At 40.0% G+C, this 19,460-nt stretch overlaps 1 protein-coding gene across 1 annotated transcript in view; it reads right to left on the reverse strand.

Annotated features, from left to right (window-relative positions):
• Window positions 1-19,460, reverse strand: part of EIF2B3 (eukaryotic translation initiation factor 2B subunit gamma) — a 101,169-nt gene that overhangs the window by 69,137 nt on the left and 12,572 nt on the right. Inside the window, exons 4-5 of the mRNA XM_054384629.1 lie at window positions 10,585-10,744; window positions 5,211-5,322 (exon numbers count right to left, since the gene is read on the reverse strand). Of these exons, the coding sequence (XP_054240604.1) occupies window positions 5,211-5,322; window positions 10,585-10,744 (272 nt within the window). The remainder of the gene's footprint in view (window positions 1-5,210; window positions 5,323-10,584; window positions 10,745-19,460) is intronic.

Below are 19,460 nucleotides of genomic sequence, written 5' to 3' on the forward strand. Positions count from 1 at the left end.
GAAAGGGAAAGAAGGGAAAGGAAAGGAAAGGGAAAGAAGGGAAAGGAAAGGAAAGGGAAAGAAGGGAAAGGAAAGGAAAGGGAAAGAAGGGAAAGGAAAGGAAAGGGAAAGAAGGGAAAGGAAAGGAAAGGGAAAGGAAAGGGAAAGCAGGGAAAGAGGGGAAAGGAAAGGGAAAGGGAAAGAAGGGAAAGGAAAGGGAAAGAAGGGAAAGGAAAGGGAAAGAAGGGAAAGGAAAGGGAAAGAAGGGAAAGAAGGGAAAGAAGGGAAAGAAGGGAAAGAGAAAGGGAAAGAGAAAGGGAAAGAGAAAGGGAAAGGGAAAGGGAAAGAAATAAAGGGAAAGAAATAAAGGGAAAGAAATAAAGGGAAAGAAATAAAGGGAAAGAAATAAAGGGAAAGAAATAAAGGGAAAGAAATAAAGGGAAAGGGAAAGAAATAAAGGGAAAGAAATAAAGGGAAAGAAATAAAGGGAAAGGGAAAGAAATAAAGGGAAAGGGAAAGAAATAAAGGGAAAGAAATAAAGGGAAAGAAATAAAGGGAAAGAAATAAAGGGAAAGAAATAAAGGGAAAGAAATAAAGGGAAAGAAATAAAGGGAAAGGGAAAGAAATAAAGGGAAAGAAATAAAAGAAAAGATAGATCCAACATCTTTCCATGGCATTCCTCAAAATACCTCTTGAATGTAAAGGAAACTTAGTAGCAAAAGTTTGGTAATAGTGAAAATCAACACAGGAACACCGTGATACACATATTCAGCTGGCAGACAGCTGAGCTTAGCAAAGAGTTCTTGCTCCCTGGTCTGCCCCGAGTTGCTCCTCAGGATTTTCCTACCGAATTAGGTTATTGCACCTCCCACTTTCTTGCCAGTGGCAATGCTTGTGGAGACCACTCCCTAATGCACAAAGTAAAAAGAAACAAGTTATCAAAGCCCTACTGTTCAAGATACTAAAAGTAATGTAACTCATTTTGACACAAGTAGCTTATGAAGTACTAGATCATACATTCAGGCCAGGGCAAGCTGGTGACAGACCTCCTTCCCTGGAACTAGAAAATGACATCAGTCCATGATGTAAGTCTAAGATGCTCTATACAGTGGCACGTTTGCCTGTACCAGTGTCATTCCTAGCCCTTCTCATGAAGCAGATTTTAAAGGAAAAAAATTCAAAAGAACCACCACAGGGATGGCAGAGTATTTCAGAGATACCATTTTTCCAATGAGAGCAGTTTCAGAGAACAGAAACACTGAAGAAGTTGCAGGAAGAAAAAAAAAAAGGAAACAAAAAAGCAATATCCTAAGGCAACAGAAAGGAAATCAAGTGTATCAAAACTGTTCCTGAACTCCCATTACCTACCCACTTGGCAACACTGCCATTTAAAATTATACTACACCATTCATTTTTATTCTCATGATGCAAGGGGAAAGGAAGAAAACCTCCCCCATCTTACCCCCTTCTTTTTATTAAAATATCTTAAAAACAGATCTGTATTGTTACTTCAAGGTTAGTAATGTTAGTACTGTATATATTTATAGATGAGGTATTCCTTTTTGTCTGCAGCACATGAGGTAATAAGTAGCTGGAATTGTCACAGTGATTTATTAACATATTCTCTAGGAGAAGCCCTGCACCTGCATCTGTGCAGACAGAACACCCACGAAGGCTGAACTCACCCTTACACAGCCCAAAAGATCTTAAAAGGAAATGCTCCAAATTTAGACCTGCTCCAACAGGTGTCTTTTACTGTCTCACTTTGCATGACCATAAATATCAGAGGTGGAGCAAAAAGCTCCCCATCCATTGTAATCATGCTTTGAAAACAAATACCTTTGGCCCCTCCAAAAGCTAAGGCAGCAGCTATGGAATTCTCATCATTTCCTCACTCCTTCATCCTGCCAAGACCCAAGTCAGCAAGATGTCACCAGCAAAACCAGGCTCCAGGATGAGCACATAACTTTATTTTTTTTTTCTTCAAAGGGCCCAAAGTTAGCTCTGAAACTTCCCCAATCTGTACTTCTTTCACTCTAGTATTTCATCTTGCAGCTATTTGCCAAAGTGAGTGACACACACAGGCAGTTCATGGCTTTTTATAAGCTCTCATTACCCAAACAGGGAACCATTTCCTTGAAAATGCTTTCCCCAGCAGCATCAGTCTCTCTAGGCATCACAAAAAACTTTTGTCTCCTGACCCTTCCTGATGCACACCAAAATATGCCTGGTTGCATGTATTAGAACTGTTTTGCACTTGTTTAGTGGAGGGAGGACTATACCTGAGGGACTTGTCATCAGGTCATCAGGGTGATTAACAGCACAGGGAGGGAAAAAAAAGGCAATTTTAACAGCTGAATGCAAAGCTTTGCCAGATTTGTTCTGGCAAGCAAAGGAGCAAAATCCTGACTTCTTTCTGTGGAGTAACAAGACATTCTGAAAACCAAAATAGCTATCCACAATGCACAAAACCCCAAAATAAATCAAAACAACAAATCTGGAAAAGCAATTCTAACCAAGCTAAGAAAGAGAATTAGAGGTTACACCATAAACTTAAAAATCCTATTAAAATGTTTCATTCTGTAACACTTTCATTATTGCTAAATGTGAGAGTTAGAAGTAAATACTCAACAGGTACTCAGGAGAATGTGTGTTTTCCTCTGTCCCTCCCCACCAGCTGCTCTTTTATGGCAGGAAAGTGAAGAGCGTGAAATCCAATGATAGGAAGAAGGCAAAGGTCAGGAAAAAGGTTTTTCTTCAAGGATTTGAATTAGCGTTCTACAGCTTTGGTTGTTTTGTCAACACAACTTCCCTCCTGTGAGGAGGGGAAGCCAAAGGTCCTTTGAACCATTTCTGTATAGGATCTAGATTTTTACCAGTAACAAAATTCCTAGCTTTAAAGAAAAGTTCATCTTCCCTCTTCTCAGTCCTTTCACCACTCCCTCCCTGTCCCTCCACCATTCCCTCCTTAGAAAGGGAGAGAAAAAGGAAAACACAAAAAAGAGAGGGATCTGAAGAGAAAAACTAGAACTCTTTCAGTGCTTGAGTTCACTTAACAAGACCATTACAGCCCTTCAAAGGGACCATTAAAAGCAAAACAAACAAAAGCAACACCCTCAAAATGTCTATTGTATTTCACAGAAGAACAAACGAGTGTACTGGAAATTCTCCCATCTTGCTACAAAGTCTTATTTCATCAAAACAAAGTCCAGAGATCAAGAAAGGGCCAACATGGTAGCTGAAAGTCAGTCAGTTCAAGTGATCCATAAAGAAAACGAGATTGGGCTTGCTCTTTTTTTCTTTCCCCTCCTTGCTTTACTATGATGCATTAAAAAAAAAAAAAAAAAAAAGACTTCAAAGATTGTTTTAAGCGTCGTTTTTGTTTCTCACATGAGAAAGTCAGGGCTTGAGCAGGTCTAGACAACCCAGTGGTTAAAACATTGTTAGCTGCCAACACTTTGTCTTCCTAGAGCTCCCACGTTGTTGCTAACCTGGAATTGCCTCATTTGAAAATATCTGACAATTTCCACATACTATTTTGCTTCCCCCAGAGCTTCTCCAAGATGGCAGCTGTAAAACAGAGAGAGTGCAGGAGCATCCATACATAGCAGGCAGTTTGAGATGTCAGAGGCTGATCCTGGTGGATACTAGCCCAATGCTTCTGCCTGGTGCAACAAAGCATTTTTGGCTTTTTTTCCTTTCTTCTTCATTAACACTTAGGTCTTCTCTCTGTGCTTTTAGACTACCTTATAATGTATGGGCTTTACTTGGAGGGTGGCTAATGCTTTACATTGGTTTTCATAGCTGTGCATATGGAAATGTAAGACAGCCAGGGAGATGTACAGATTTTGATCCCATCTGTGTATCACCAACACTACATTACCAAATTGCTGTTATGCTCAAGAAGTTCTAAAGACAGTGCAACTGAACAGGTGCTCCTGAAGGCAAAGCTAGGCTTGCAGGATAAAGCCTGATTAATTTAGCTATAGGGTAACAGGAATGAGAATCCTCTGGTTAGATGAACCTGTAAAATCAGAGGTCAACCAAGATCACACGTTACAGCAGCTTCTAAGCCATTACACCATAGACACCAGCTAGCAATAGGAGGAAGTGATAATATTCCTCCTTAGTCTTTGTTTGTGCAAAAACACAGAATGCAACAGTGCTGAACTTCCTACGCTATGCAGATCAGCTGCTGTGTATGCACAGAAGGCTTGCCTGAAGCCTGATCCCTGCCATTACCAAGAAAAAGTCAGAAGAGAGACAGTGAGAACACGTTGGGACAGGCTTTTCCCATCACAGCAGTTAATAGGGCTCACTCTTGACCACCTTCCTCCTAAGGTCATCCTTCCACATGGGTAAAGAGAGGTCATCTTTCCATGGGCACACAGCACCTCCCTTGCATCTAGCAGCAGAACGGTGGAGGAAAGATTACATCTAGCTGTGGCCTACAACACATACCAGAGGTATTTTCACAGAAGAGATTTATTTGAGAAGCGGACTCAGAAATCTGCTTCCTTGACTTCCAAGGTCCACAGGGACGAATTTCCCAGCTTTCAGATCACTGTCCTGCAGGTGTCTCATCTCACAGAGGTGAAAGTCTGACTGTCAGCCTGGGACAGCCTACAAAGGTTGGCCTCTCAAGGAGTCAGTAGAACTTTACACAGACCATGTCAGACAACATGTATCAAAGAAAACTACAATCGCTCTACAGAAAAGTGTAAAGAGCAACAAGCCATCTTTCCTTCTACTAGTGGCTAGTAATTAAACTGTGTAGCTACTCTAACATATTTAATAAATTCATTCAAGTCTCCAGTGCAGTTTAATGGTGGCTAAAACCTGGATTCTGGAATGAATCTTCTTGAGCTTGGAAAAATAGCTGAAGTTTTGTGCCTCATACAGAGATGAGCCTAAAAATCATGAGAACTTCTCTCAGCTACCCTGTAAATCCATTTGGGTCTCAGCCAATGAGACTAGCATTTCATGCAAAGGACATGGTCCACCCCTTTTGAATCTAAAATGTATCTAAACTATAGCAACATTGGTATCAGACAAGACTAACAACTGGTTTTAATGATGTAATGAATAATAAAGTACTGTTCAATGAATATTTCAAAAGCTGCTTTTCCTCTTCCCTTCACATCCTACTTTATCCTCAACCATCTTTCCTAGTCCACAGTTATTTGTCCCCATCCCAATTCCATTTCTATTACAAGGACTGATAAGCTTACTTCTGAAGGATGGATCTTTTAATGACAAGTTCTTCATCCAAGTCAGCTTCATTAGCCATGAAGAGCAATCTTTTTCCTGTGTCATCCACTCCAATGAAGTCGCGCTGCTCCACTGAAGTAGAAGATCAAACACAATTGTTACAGAACTCTGTCTTAATGCAGACTGGAAAGACAAATGGGACCACCAACCACCCCAAAAATGTGAAATATCAGGTTTCAGACTGACCCTGTTACAATTATCCACAATATTTATTACGTGCTTTTTAGTCAGGATGGCTGATAGGCATTATGACATTCAAAACACTGGTGTGTGAGCTTTTTGTATCCTTTTAATGAAGGTGCCAACTACAGGTCCTGACACATGACACTCAACTTGGAGCTGTGCTTTCCTTCTCTCTCTCCCTTAAAAAAAAAAAAAAAAAGAAAGAACGAACCTAACTACTACCTGAATTTACACTTCAACGAACACAAGTCAAGGAGGAAGATCTTCAAAGCCCAACTGTTTCCTCCTCATAAGTCATTCCATGCTAGAAATTGGTGGTCTGGAGACGATTATGATTTCAGTTAAGACATAACCACTTTGCAACTGACTCCCTATTTTAGATAAATATTGATAGCAATAGAGAAACCATAATCACATGCACAAACACATGAAAGGACATATTCTAGGACTCCCACCACTGATGTTGATGGTTAACTTGGTTTAAATATGTATTTATAAAACTGCCAACCAAGAGAATATCTAATAGTTACATATTTTATTGTGGCAATTCCCATCTCCTGTAATCAGTGACTTGCATCAACAGTGACCTTGGTCTACTGAAATGCAAAGCATTTGGTTTTGAATAGTTTTCCACAACATCTGAATACAGCAATGGCAGCTTATTCTAACTTGCACTTCATAGGATGAGCCACTACTCTGGTGGCAACCATACACTGATCTTTACAGGAACACAGGCTGTAGAAGAATGCCAAGGTACAATTTTACAAAAAAACCCTCTTTTCACCCACTAAATAATAGTATTTTGAGCCAAACTGGCAAATATTCAACTTCTTAAGTTCTAAACCTTTAACCACACTGGAATAACAGCATGTTCTATAAGTAGTTAATTCTCCAAGATATTTTCCTGGCCAAGCTATTTTTAACCCTATTCTTCCCAGTTCAGCCCCATCCCTTATTTTACTTTTGCTTGTTCCTTTAGAGTTACCATAGCAATAACCACTGTCAAAATACAGTCAAACATGCAGCTGTTGAAAGTTCTTCTCTTGGCAGTCTTTGATTCAAATGATCAAGCATACCCCCATCGCTTCCCATAAATTAATCATACAGCGAAGAAGTACAAAAATAGGCCTGAAGTTGCAACAGTATGACAAATTAAGTACAACTAGGATAAAACTCACTTGCTGTAAAAACTCAGAAATGCATCGTGAACACAGTACTGCTTCTCATGCTAATTTCAGAGTAGGGGCTAACCAGCCATTGCCACTGCCACCTAACTGGGGTCTCCTGACAGGCTAGAAACACAACAGTTACTGATCTTCCTCCATAAAGGTACCAACCAATACTTCTCTCAAAAGTTCAGGTCATGGCTGCCCATCTCCTGCTTGTTCCTACAGTAACATTAACTTATAACACTATGATAGCAAAGTTCTTTTCAATAAGAAATAAGGAGAAAGAAAGCTTGATGAAAACAGGACCAGGTACATGCCTGCCACCAAACCAGTTTCTCTTGCTCGTGTGGCTAGGTGAAGGACAGTGAAACCATGTGAGAGTCCTATGGGTTTTTTTGTAGCAGATGTCAAGTCAGGTTTTTCCCTGTGTGCTGGCAACTTTAAGGGCTTTAATGAACTAAAGAAACCGTGAAATCATAAGGGAATGGAAAATTCAGTGATGAGAAGAAGTAATTTTCAGTTAGATTTTCTAAAATGCTTTAAGATCAAATATAATTGATTGACACTTATTGACACTTGGGAAAAAGACACCTTTGCTGAAGACTCAGTATCCACACCCTTTCAAAGGGAGAGAATTCACACGATGCAGCCTGCAAGACCACCAAGAGGTCTTCTGGCAAACACAAGGAATGCCAGTGATGACATGCCTGCTGCTTTCAAGATAAGAAAAACAAGCAGGAAAGAGTCACCATCTTTTCTGCCTTTATACACAGAAAGGTTCAGACACTCTTTTCTACTCAGTCCCTTGCAGGTCATCCTTAAGCACATGGCTCCATTTTGGGTGCCTGAATTCCTGACACTCTACATTTATTTGGGTTACTATCAATTACTAGCACTCTGAGGATTTTTTGGTGAGTTTTGGTTTGTTTTTTATTGCCATGCCTCTTATTAATCAATTTTAAAAGCCACTGAGATTATGATTATCAGTATATGATCCTCTAAACAGAAAAGCAAATGAATTTCACCCTGCAACTTGTAGCTTAGTTGCGTCAAGCATTTCAGGACACCATCAATATGAATTTATAGCACAAATCAGTTTTAAGCAGATAATTTATAACCTGTTCCTTATATTACAATTCTGGAACATTCAAAAATATCCTTAAAGCAACAATTTTGCACCGGATTCCACGACATATGCAAAATAAGAGTCTTGCTGCTCCTTCTCAAAAAAAAAATGAATGCATTTGCAGGAACAATGAAATAATAAATAAATCTGCAAATGTATGTAGTGGCTCATCAGGACTGAGTATCCATTTCAAGTTCCTAACCCTTGAGCAGTACAATGCAATTACACAGAAACATACACGTGTCACCATCTAGAAAGAGCTGATAGTGCCACATACTGTGAAGTATGAAGACCTGCCTAACACACTCCCATGTTAATATCTTGTCTTCAGTTGCTTATAAGCTGTTTGGGATGAAATTTCCAATGCCATGTGCCTGCCTCAAAAGAAACATTCGGAAAATTTCAGCAAAAACAGCTTGACTGCTTCTGAGGCTAAAGACACAGGGGGGGAATCTATTTTAAAAATAGCCTAAACTTAGTGGTTAGGTGTCCTTTCCTTTGAAAAACTCTGGGATTCCAGTTCTTCAGAGAAGCAGCATGACATTCAGTAAGCCCTGCTGACCTGTGTCAGGAGTGTACTTTTTGCCATTTGCATTATAAATCTCTGATAACCTGCATTTTCACGTGCTCTTCCAAGACTTTTGGTTTTGCTGCAAAAAATCCTGCACATTTTATTGTGAAGGAAAGGTTGTTTCAATTCCTCATCTCCTAGAACTATCAAATAGCAGGTGCCATCTAAGGTCTTCTGTACCACCAGATCTTACAAGGGAAGCACAGAAGCCACAAGGCTCCACAGCCATGCTCCAATGGCTGCTCCAGAGAAAAGAGTTTGATCTGGTTTTGGGAGGTTGCTTTTTGCAAGGAAATAAAACTCATAAGCTCACAGGGATGAGGGAAAAGAAAAGACAAGCTGGAAAGGAGGGAAAGCAGTTCCTGAAAACTGGTGGAAATTTGGACTGTCTGTGAAAGAGCACTGAACCACAGAGACAGGAATCAGAGAGACGAAAAGAGATGTCTGTGGGCAGATAAACGAAACAGACTGAGATGAGAAGTCAGAAGTGGAACAGGGGAGTGAAAGAGAAGAGTAATATATGAGAAAAAGAAGCTGGAATCTTGTCAAAGATCTTTGAAGGAGACTAAGCAGAGAGCAACAATGGAGGCTGGGGTGGCAAGAAGCCAGCATGGGAAAAAAAGATAGGGATGAGTTAGGATGATGAGAGCAATAGGGTGCATTCTGTCAAGTAGGAATAAAGGCAGGAGGGTCTGGTCCTCCCTAAATTGTACTGCTCCTCTCCAGAACCTGAAGAATCACCCAAAAAATCCCTGTTTAGGCACTCCTCTTCTTCTAGCAAGTGACTGAAAAACATCAGGCAGGGTTCATGTCTCATCTGAGACAGTTCATAGAAAACAATTTACTAGTTCAATTCTCAATGGCTCAAGCAGTTTTGAGGGGGAGACCTTAGCATCCAGCTCCACAGAAAAATACTGTGGATGTCAAAACACTTCCACAGAATGGAATTTTAATGTTTTCAAGTTTGGTCTTCCACAGATCGGAGAAATCATATACAAATTTTAACAAGTCATGTAGGAAGACTTATGCTACAAAGTCAAGCATACAGACATTAAAAACCAAGCAAATGAAGAATGCATGTGCAACCTGATGTGTTTACATTTGCAAAGACTCTTTGGATGATCTTGTTTATCTTTACAGACCTCACCCCCACTCTGTGTGCTCAGAGCTCACAAACTGGGCAGCTCTGTAATGTTCTACCACTGACCCATTAGTTTATAACTTCTGAATGCTCAATGTGGCTTTCATAGTGCTCTTGACAATGTTTTATGTGCCATTATCACTTAGATTGCCTTTTGAAAACCAGGAAGGTTTAGAGCTGTTTGAGAGTCCAAGTCCTAAATGCTTTCATCACTACCAACCTTGCACTTTGCTCCCGAAAAATCTTTCAATGCAGAGTTTAAGCAATTTTCTTTTAAAAATCCATTTCCTCCACTTTCAGACACACACATAATCCAACTGCTGGCTTGCATTTCACTCTTCTCTCAAACAGTTAGAAGCTAAACTTTCTTATTTGTATTATTGTAATGCCTCTGAGCTTTAATCACAGACCAGGACCCACTGGCATTAATGAAGCCTCAGCAATTTAAGAGATATCATTAAAAGAAAATGAGATGTATGGTATGGGAACAACTGTATGGTATTTAGTACTTTTAGCATTTAAGTAAAGGGGGATAACAGCCCTGCCCTGCCTTACAGCAGTGTTGTGAGAACAGATCCATTAAAGATTACAAGGCACTAACTAAGATATTATGTTAAGAGGGACAAGATAAGCATCTAACCAAGTCCTTTAAATCAGTGAGAGTTTTGCCTAGCAAAAGGCTTCTGGATGTGATCTCAGAAGAGTAATTCTGTACATACTGCGAGAGGGGACAATTACTAGAAGCATTTCTAACCCACCTAATGCAGGCCCCTACAGTCAGTCAATGGTAGAAGTTCCCAGTTACAATCAGGCTGATACTTGGTGCTCTTGAAAAACCTAACGGTTTTAATGTTCATATGTAACAAAAATTTAGGGTTTGATCCAAAACTCACTGATGTCACCTGGAGCTTTTACCTTAACTCTTGTGAGCTTTGGATCAGAGCCTGCAAGATTACATGACTTTAATACTTAATTCTGAGCTGGAAACAAAGCAAGTCACACCCCCCGCAAGGAATCTGAGGAAAAATGGAGTATCCCTATCTATTTTCTTTTGTGCTGTGGCTGATAGCTAAACACATGGTACATACCACTGGTTTCTCTATCGTTTATTAACAAACAAATGTATGTATTTCTGTCTACATACCTGGCTTTTTTTTCCCTTTCTGTCCCGGCACCGCTTCTGTGGGTTCATGAGTTTTCTTCATCAACATTGAGAGAGTAGCATCATGTGTCCGAAAAAGATCCACAACTTTATACAAATCAACATCTGTGATCAGATCGCAGCTCAACACCAAGACATCAGTCTGTCAAAGAGCAAAAAAAACCCCAACCAATGAAATCCTTCAGAGATACAGATGACCACATATGGGTTATCATTTGAGGAATCAACAACAAATATACTGGTGTCTTTTTTCCCCCCTGGGTTTTTGCTTGTCTGTTTGTTTGTTTGTTTGTTTTACACTTAAAAGTCAAAACCCACAAGGTCTGCCATACTCTGCCAAAAATAGCTACAGTTCACTTTTCTTGAGTCCTGCTGTTACTGAATTAGTTATTTCATTAATGCTTATCCAACTCTGGACCATAAAGAGTACATGACCATCTAACTGTCATCATCTGCTCCTAAGGGAAGGAACCAGGACACTGAAGCTATGGCTTTCAAGACTGACATGAAATTCTGCAGTATTTACAACTGCTACTTTTAGTTACATAATGATGTAGAAAAGAAATCTTTCTGAAGAAATCTTTTTTTAGCTGACTTTGCATCTGGCTACAAACCACTGGAAAAGATATTTAAACTATGTTATTTTATCGGGGTGGGGGAAAAAAAAACACCAAAGACTATCTAGGATGTGATTTACTCAGTAATTGCACTGTGATGGTGGGCTCAGTTTAGAAATACAAAATACATTTCCTGAAACCAGCAATATTCCATATATATATATATATATATATGTATGTATATAAGGAAGTTAGGTCCTATTTAATAACAGGCTTGCCTTTAATTTTGATCTCAAAGGATTCCAAAATGCCTTACAAAGTATTTAAGAGAACTGCTGTATATATCACAGAAACTTTGCTATATATTGAGCGAGACACAGCAGCTTCATTAACCATTCACACTATCAACATATTCTGGCTGAAAACTCTTACCTAGAAACAATTTTCTGTATTTCACATGGGTTGTGGAATATCCTGCCAAAAATCAGCAATTATCTTCATTTAAACTAATCCTAACATAATATTTGTGCAGCAGGGCCTACAGAAAAGTACTAAGTTTGTGCTTTATTTTTAGTTAATTACCAACCCTCTAAACGCATCTCAAGAAGGTAGTGTTTCCTTCTTGCCATTTACTATTTTCACTTTCTGTGCTACCATTTACTATGGTAAGCCTCCCTGTAGAGCATGGCATGGCATCCTAGTTTTGAGACATTATTTAATAAGAAGGGCACTAGAAAACATTTGGTAGAACTTATGGAGGATCAGTAAGTCTACTTTTAGTTTTCCAAACTGTCTTGGTTCAAAGCAAACTAGTTCAGCGTTGACCTTTTATTACAGAAAGGCTTATTACAGAGATGTTTGCATTGCAGACTTTATTTAATTCTGGGAGATTCCACATTGTAGGTGAGACTGAGGTCTGGTATTTACATTATTTGACAGGTTCTCCTGTAAGTGCTAGGCAGTTTCATGTATTTACCAATAAGTCATTGGAATTCATCATGTCACAAACTCTTAAAGCTGCTGATTTGGCATGCTGTGTAAAAGGTCAAGCTCTTCAATTTTCATTTGATTTCTCCCCACTTTACTGAGAAACACCTGGCTGCTTTACAGAAAGGAACAATGTGCAGGTTGAGAGTTTTACACATTCAAAATCCAACTTCCACTGCCACTTTTAACATATTTTCAAAATGTGTATTTTATACTACGGTTTTGCCCAGGAGAAGTGTTTTAATTATCACTTCTGTAAAACAAACAACATGCACACATTAGAAAAAACCCCAACCCAAACCACTAAAGCAAGCTGCCCAACACTCTGGAGCAGCCCTGCTCCAACATTCCAGTGTGTACAAAGAAAGTCAGGAAAAAAAAAAAAATCAGCTTAGTATGGAAGTAAATCTCCCACTTCATAGCCGTAAATAGTGAAGAAACATGTACTAAATATCCTGGAAAATCCTGCAAAATGCTCATATATTGTGTTTTTACAAGATCAGAAAAGAGTTACAATATTTGCAGAGAAGGCCAAAAGGTATCCAAGACCCATACAAACAGACCTGTACTTTTCAAACTCAGTTTGCAGAAGAGATCATCCGCTTCAAATCTAAACGCACTCACTCCAGTGGTGAAGGTAAGAAATAATAATAATAAGAGAGAAAAAGACACACCAATGGACTTATCCTTAGGAACAAGTATCTGGACTTAAAAAACAAACCTTGTAATTTTTTCACGTTTTACTAAATGCTTTAATCTGTCGCAACGGCAAAAACCCAACAAGCATTTCATAGTTGTGAACAGGCTCTTGGGTTTTTTTCCCCCTCACTATAGGACAAGCTTTTTCAAAAACTGAATGCAAGACCCCTGAGGAGCATACGGGAACAGAACCACCAAATGTCTGGTTGCCATCTGTTCTACCCATTTACTCTCCCAATATGTAAATAAACGTCAGTGAGCGCAGGGACCAGTGAAACACACAGTTGCTCTGTAAAGCCCACATTTCTGCCTCTCCTCCTGATGAGCAGAGCAGTGGCCTCAGAAGCACGCTGAGAATACACCATGAAAGGCTCTTTTGGGACCTGACAACCTCCCCTTTGAAACACCACCCCTCTCATAAATAAAGCCCTCACTGTCTAATGGATGCACTTTTTTTCCCAGTGTACAACTCCTGAACGAATAAACTAATGGCTGAATGAAAAAATAAACTATCCTAGAACCCTAGCAGAAGTGTATGTTTTTCTTTACATTTTTTTTTAGGGTGGGTGTAGAAGAAAGAAAATAAATGGTAGAGCTTGTGGGTTTTTACGTATATACATGCCAAATAAATACAGTGCAACCTTTCCCAATGAGCCACTGATACAAAGAGAAATACGCCCTTACTCTGTGCACTAATGCTAACAAAGGGTATGTGAACATACTTGACTTCATGAATTATGCAAACACCTAAGTACACACACACACACACATATCCCTTAATGAAATACATGTAACAATGATTACATCAACCCCAAACTATTATACAAACAGATGATAAGAATCAACATGAACTGATTAAAAAAAACCAAACCAGCAAGCACACACCCCAAGCAGAACTACTGCAAAGACAGACAAACGCATGCACAAATGCACCCTCAACATCCATTACAGCCATGGGAAGGACAAGGCAAGGGTCATAACTCAAAGAGGACCATCTCATGGACAGGGTATGAAACATATGCTTGGAATTTCTGGCATCTTCCTGTTCTGCCAAACTTGGCATGCGCTGTTTACTACTTTTATAACACAGAGGAGCCCTCATCACAGACCAGGGCTCTTCCACAGAAGCTGCTGTACAGACCAGGTGAAAATACCACCAAGCAATTAAAAGAGAACAACAAATGATGTTGGGCTGGGGAACACAAGAAAACACTGCAGCACTACTCAGGTAGAGGGACAGTAGCCATAGCTTGCTGACGGCACATCACACTTTTGTGAGCACCACAAAAGCCACAAAAAAGACAAGGATATGACGACACTTCTTGGAAGAGTCACTTTGGCCTCAGTAATCCCATTTAACCTCAGATTTCCCATTTATACACTTGAGTTCAGAATTTGGATTTGGCTGTTGATCGGTGGGAAAAAAATGAGGTCCTGCAGAAATCACCCTAGCCGTGATCTGAGTTTCAAGGAGATGTTTCTCTGCCCCTGTTGACCATGGATGGAACCTTGGGCTTCTAGTCTAGCCACAGCCACAAAGTGTTCTGTCAAGTATAGGAACGCAGCACTTACAGCCCCTAAATCTCCACTCTCCCTTTATACCACGAGCTGACAGCACTTGACCATCAGACCTTTCCAAACTGCGAAATGCTCAGCTATTATGAGGTAACTTACATACTCAAACTGGATAAACACAACACAAAACAAAGAGATTTATACAACATAGAGGAAACAAAATAAAGGAAAAAAAAAATGAAAAACAACACGTCAACAATTATATTAAATCCAGCACAACGTATGGAAAATCTACACAAAAGCAAGACCAAAAAGAAGAGTGTTTCAAGAACTCTGTTCAAGCCAGCCAATTTAAAAATAGAAAACATGTTTTCAATGGAACTAATTCATACCACAGATCAAAAGATGGATGCAATTATATGGTGTAATATACCAGCATAAATAAAAAGTTTTTGGACTTTCTCACACCCTGCATACAAAGGCAACACTAAAAACTCTTTTACATTCAGCAATGATTGCTGGATCCCTTCTGTTCAAACAGGAGATATCAAGGTTACCACAGATAGCTGGCAGCAAATGCTAATTTTTAGCAGTATTCACTATGCTTTTTCTATCAAGTATAGACAAGGGCAGGACCTTGTAGCCTAAACTGCTGATGGCCTCAAAAACTGCAGACTACAAAATGAGAAAACATGTGTTGCAAGGAAATCTCCAATTTGAACAAAATCAGCCTCAAGAGAAAGAGGAAAACAAATGTCAGATTGCATTATAAACAGAAAAGTAGCTAAATATCCACCAGCAGAAAAAAACAGCTCTTAACAGAACAGACAAAACACTGAAGTTAAATGCTAGAAGGTTCCAATTGCACAGTATTACAGCTGAGACTTTGACAGGAAAAGAAAAAACAACAACAAGAACAACAACAACAAAAATCAAGAGATTAGGTAGAGTCTTCCTACACTCAGCTTAAGTTAACACATGCACAAATAGAGAACTATGCATGGCTTCCTTCAGTGTCACCATGCAACAGGGAAGAGAGGAACAAGTTATAATTACTGCTGGAGTTAAGACTGAGTTTTATACACAATAGCCTGGAACTTCACCCACATGCTGCATTAACAGTGGGATTTGTGTGCAATGCTTTTATTATTCTAAAGAGTGGAAAGGGAAAGAACGGTTTGTCTGTGGGCAAGCTTTTTGATTGCTTGTTAGCATGCTCCAGGCAAACCCAAAGATACCTCCTAGCAACTGCATTACTCACCACTCTTCAGATCAGAAACCTACATCCAAGGTTTTAGAGAATCCCTTTTTATCTCAATCTCCATTAAGAGTCCTCCAATTTCCACACCTGTGACCTCTTTGAAGCTCTATGACTGCTGCTGTAACAGAAGCAGGGAACGTCATTTATTTTTTGATGTCTGTAGAATCTTGTTAGCTGAACTGAAATGGCTGCCTTTGGCTGGGAATTCCCACTCTGCTTTTGTAATGTCCTCGAGAGCAAGATTCAGAAGAAAATAATGATTTACTACTGTAGACCACCATTTTCACAACTCTTCTAAGGACAGAGGGCAGAGGAGACAAAGGATTTCCCTCAATCTGAAATCCAGCAGCAACTTCCCCTCATTAAAAGATGGAAAAAAATGTGTTTTTTTTTTTAAATTGAGTGTGTAATATGAAAGAGGCTGCTTTTTTTTTTTCTTTTTCTTTTTTTTAATAAAACAGAAAAGTCTAATGTGGGAGCCAAGGGAGTCTCTTCTAATTTCTTGGATGGCCCTGAATTCATCAGGTGAGGATATCTTAAGGCAATGTGAATGCCTTCACATACGTAACCTGTCAGCATCACTGTTTATCTTCTCAAAGAAAGCTGGAAGGAAGAAAGATGCCAGAAGCTGGGGAGGAGACTTAACCCTGGTCCCATCACATGGCACATCCTATGCATTGTATCAGATGGGATCATACAATGAAAACACCATTTTAGGTTATCTTTGTATCTCCAGAGCTACCATCCAAAATCAATATACCTTAATTTACATACATATAAGCTCGGAACAGGAAAGATATTCAAGCCTAGAAGGCATCCTGTCTCCTCCCAGGAGGAAGTCTCATTACCTATTGCTCAAACTGTCACATGGAGTGGAAAAGGATAATTTACAGTTATCAGCAACCAAAAGCTGAAGTTTAGCACTGAACACAAGTTCATAAAGCTTATTAAGGATGTTTTCAAAGCAGGACATTGCTATTATGACATTTACTGAACTGTAAAACTTCTGGTCTGGAATACAAGCTTTGCAATTCACCTTTTCCTCTGGCTCTAACAGTTTTGTCTTACTTACACAACACTTCAGAAATAATTTTCTGAGCTTCCTTCTCCAACCGCATCACCCTTCTTGACTGCTTCCATTTTCTGTCACATCAAGCATGAGTTGTTTAACCTCCTTTTAGCAGCCTCTCCTGTCCACTTGCCATGCACTTACCAAACTTGCTTCTGCCTTACATCAATCAAAGATGTCAGCTCTGCTACCTACTTGTATCTTCTAAAGGACAGGGTTTTAAGCTCTGATGGCTCTTTTTTTTTTTTTCTTTGTAAATAAAACAAATCTGCTACCATTACACTTACAGAAAACTGAGAATTAGCAGGCTATCAGTATGCTGGGGCACCACACTGATACACTGACACATACTATCCCGTTTCACTAGGCTCTTTCATTTGTCTGAGGTTAGGAGTCTGGTTTACATCCAGATCCAAAGTATGCTACTGTTCTCCCTGCACCTAGAAAGCACACACTATCACTCATCACAAGAACTATGCCTGCTAAAGCACAGGGGAGCACCCCACAAACCATGCCCTGAATTCACCAGTTCACAAAGGGTGAGCCTGGCAAGACAAATTCTCCCCTGGTTCAACACTGCACAAACAGATCCCTTCATTCACAGGCAGGAGAACTCCAGCAATAAATAGCACTCTCCTGGTCTCTTCTGTTCCTGGAAGGTGGGTTTCCAAGACTACTTGGATGGCAGCATTACCAGACCTGCTGCACAGCTGATCTTGGACTCTACCTCACATGAACAGAATGGAGAAAGCTGCAGTCAGGTTCCAATCTCAATAGCAGTGGCGCAGCAGGCTTGCTGCCAAAGCCCAGAGCTCAAGCCTGGGCTTAACACTTAATGTAAGCAGAGCCTTAGGCAGTCAGGTGCTGTAGTCATACAAACAATAATAATAAAAAGTAGTCCTAATGGAGCTCAACTGGCTCAACTTATTGAAGGGAAAGAAGGCCTTTACCCACAGCCCTCAATTACCTAAACAGCAGATCTGTCAGCAACACAACGAAAAGCAGGCATGACTGGATTCAGTGGCTAGAAATCAGTGTTCAGCACAGAAATAAAAGGCCAAGCGGTTTAAAAGGGAGAATAAGTATAATCTGGAATAAAACACCAAAGGATACAATAGACTCATCTACTAAAACATAAGAATAAAGCCTTGCTACCTTTCAGAGACACATTCACTGAGATTCAATTTCATTCACAAGTTCCAATTCCAAGAGAAAACCTAAGCACCCACCAGCCCTGCACAGCACAGGCTCTGTGAAGCAGAGCTGGATGGCACTGCTACTTTGTGCTACCTGCACTGGCTCAAGTGTCTACTTAACATGAATCCTGACTGGCTTTGTTCAAATGTCTGGGTGTTTTCCGGCAAAAACTAATTATGCTCTGTTAAATAAAAATACTGTTTTGAACCATAGATTCCTGTACTACCCTCCACACAATACTATTTCTCCGCTAGCACCTCTCCAATTTTTCCAGTGATATTCGTGTTGCAGTAGTTGTTGTCTTAAGAAAAATGTTATGAAAATGTCAAGACCTCCACTGCTTTTTCCAGCACTTAGTCACATTCAGAACTTTGACCATCTCCCAAAAGAGCTAACAGAATTTACACAACAGAAGCATGCCTAAATTTGCTTCAAGAAAATCTGAATAGAGAGTTGTTTTTCCCTCTTCAGCACAGAATCAAGGAAAAACTAGATAACCTATGTGAGGTTTCAAGTTAACATAACATGACAAAAATACAAAAACTAAATTCCAATCATCCCAGAAGTCCACTGACCTTCATCATGGCCTTCACCAAATGAAAGAGTGATAGAAAACCAGTGCCAAGCAAAGTGACAACCTCTGGGATAGCATGCGCTGATCATCCCACCACCTTCCTCGTATCAATGGTACACTGCTGTCCCAGGCTGCAAAAAGGCACAGGGAAAAACTCCTCTAGCACAGTAACTCCATGGCTTGGTGTTTGGCATGTACTCCCTCCCACATTCCCCAATAACTGGAACTATGTATGTAGATTAGCACATGGGATCGTGGTTGAGCTAAAAAATTTCATTTTCACCTTGAAGGGATGAATACTCACTAAGGAACATCACCTGCAACAGGGTAACTGTGACAGCTGTACAGCCCACAACTGACATGAAAAGGCCCAACTCCTCTAAGGGAAGAGGCTGTTAAGATCCAAACGTGGGAAAAAACACACATGTAGAAATCATGCAGGCCAGAAACAAAGTAGAAAGGCTGTGGACAGCAAGGAAGGAAATGTTATTCCAGAAAAAAATGTACAAATAGCCTGTGAATGCCTCCTTGGAAGTACCACCCTCCCTGAAGCCAAGGAGGCCTTGAGTCTCATGGGGAAAGGCCAAAGACATTGGAAACTACAAGCAAAAAGTTGTTAAAACATCAGATCAGATGGCGACTTAACGTTCAAATAAGGGCATAGCTGAGGAACACCAGAACTCTACAGAACTCCTCCTGATCTCTGGAGCCCAGGCTGGCACAGACATCATTGATACCTTCCTACTGTCCTTCATGTCCTCACCCAAGCATGAGGGACAGTTATGTCTTTAAGGCTCATTCATGGCACAGGGCTTTGGCCTTGCCACTGACAGCACTATGGAAAAATGGCAGCTGGAGGGCACTGATGTTTTTCCCCCCAGTCTTAAAATCCTACTCTCTCTTTGGAAATAAAATAACATGCACGAATTAATTTCACAGAGACTTTTCTTTTCTTTGAAAAATCATCACAGACCAACTTCTGAAAACTATAAACTTGAG

The sequence above is a fragment of the Indicator indicator genome, chromosome 10, assembly GCF_027791375.1.
Source record: "Indicator indicator isolate 239-I01 chromosome 10, UM_Iind_1.1, whole genome shotgun sequence".
NCBI classification, from domain to species: domain Eukaryota; kingdom Metazoa; phylum Chordata; class Aves; order Piciformes; family Indicatoridae; genus Indicator; species Indicator indicator.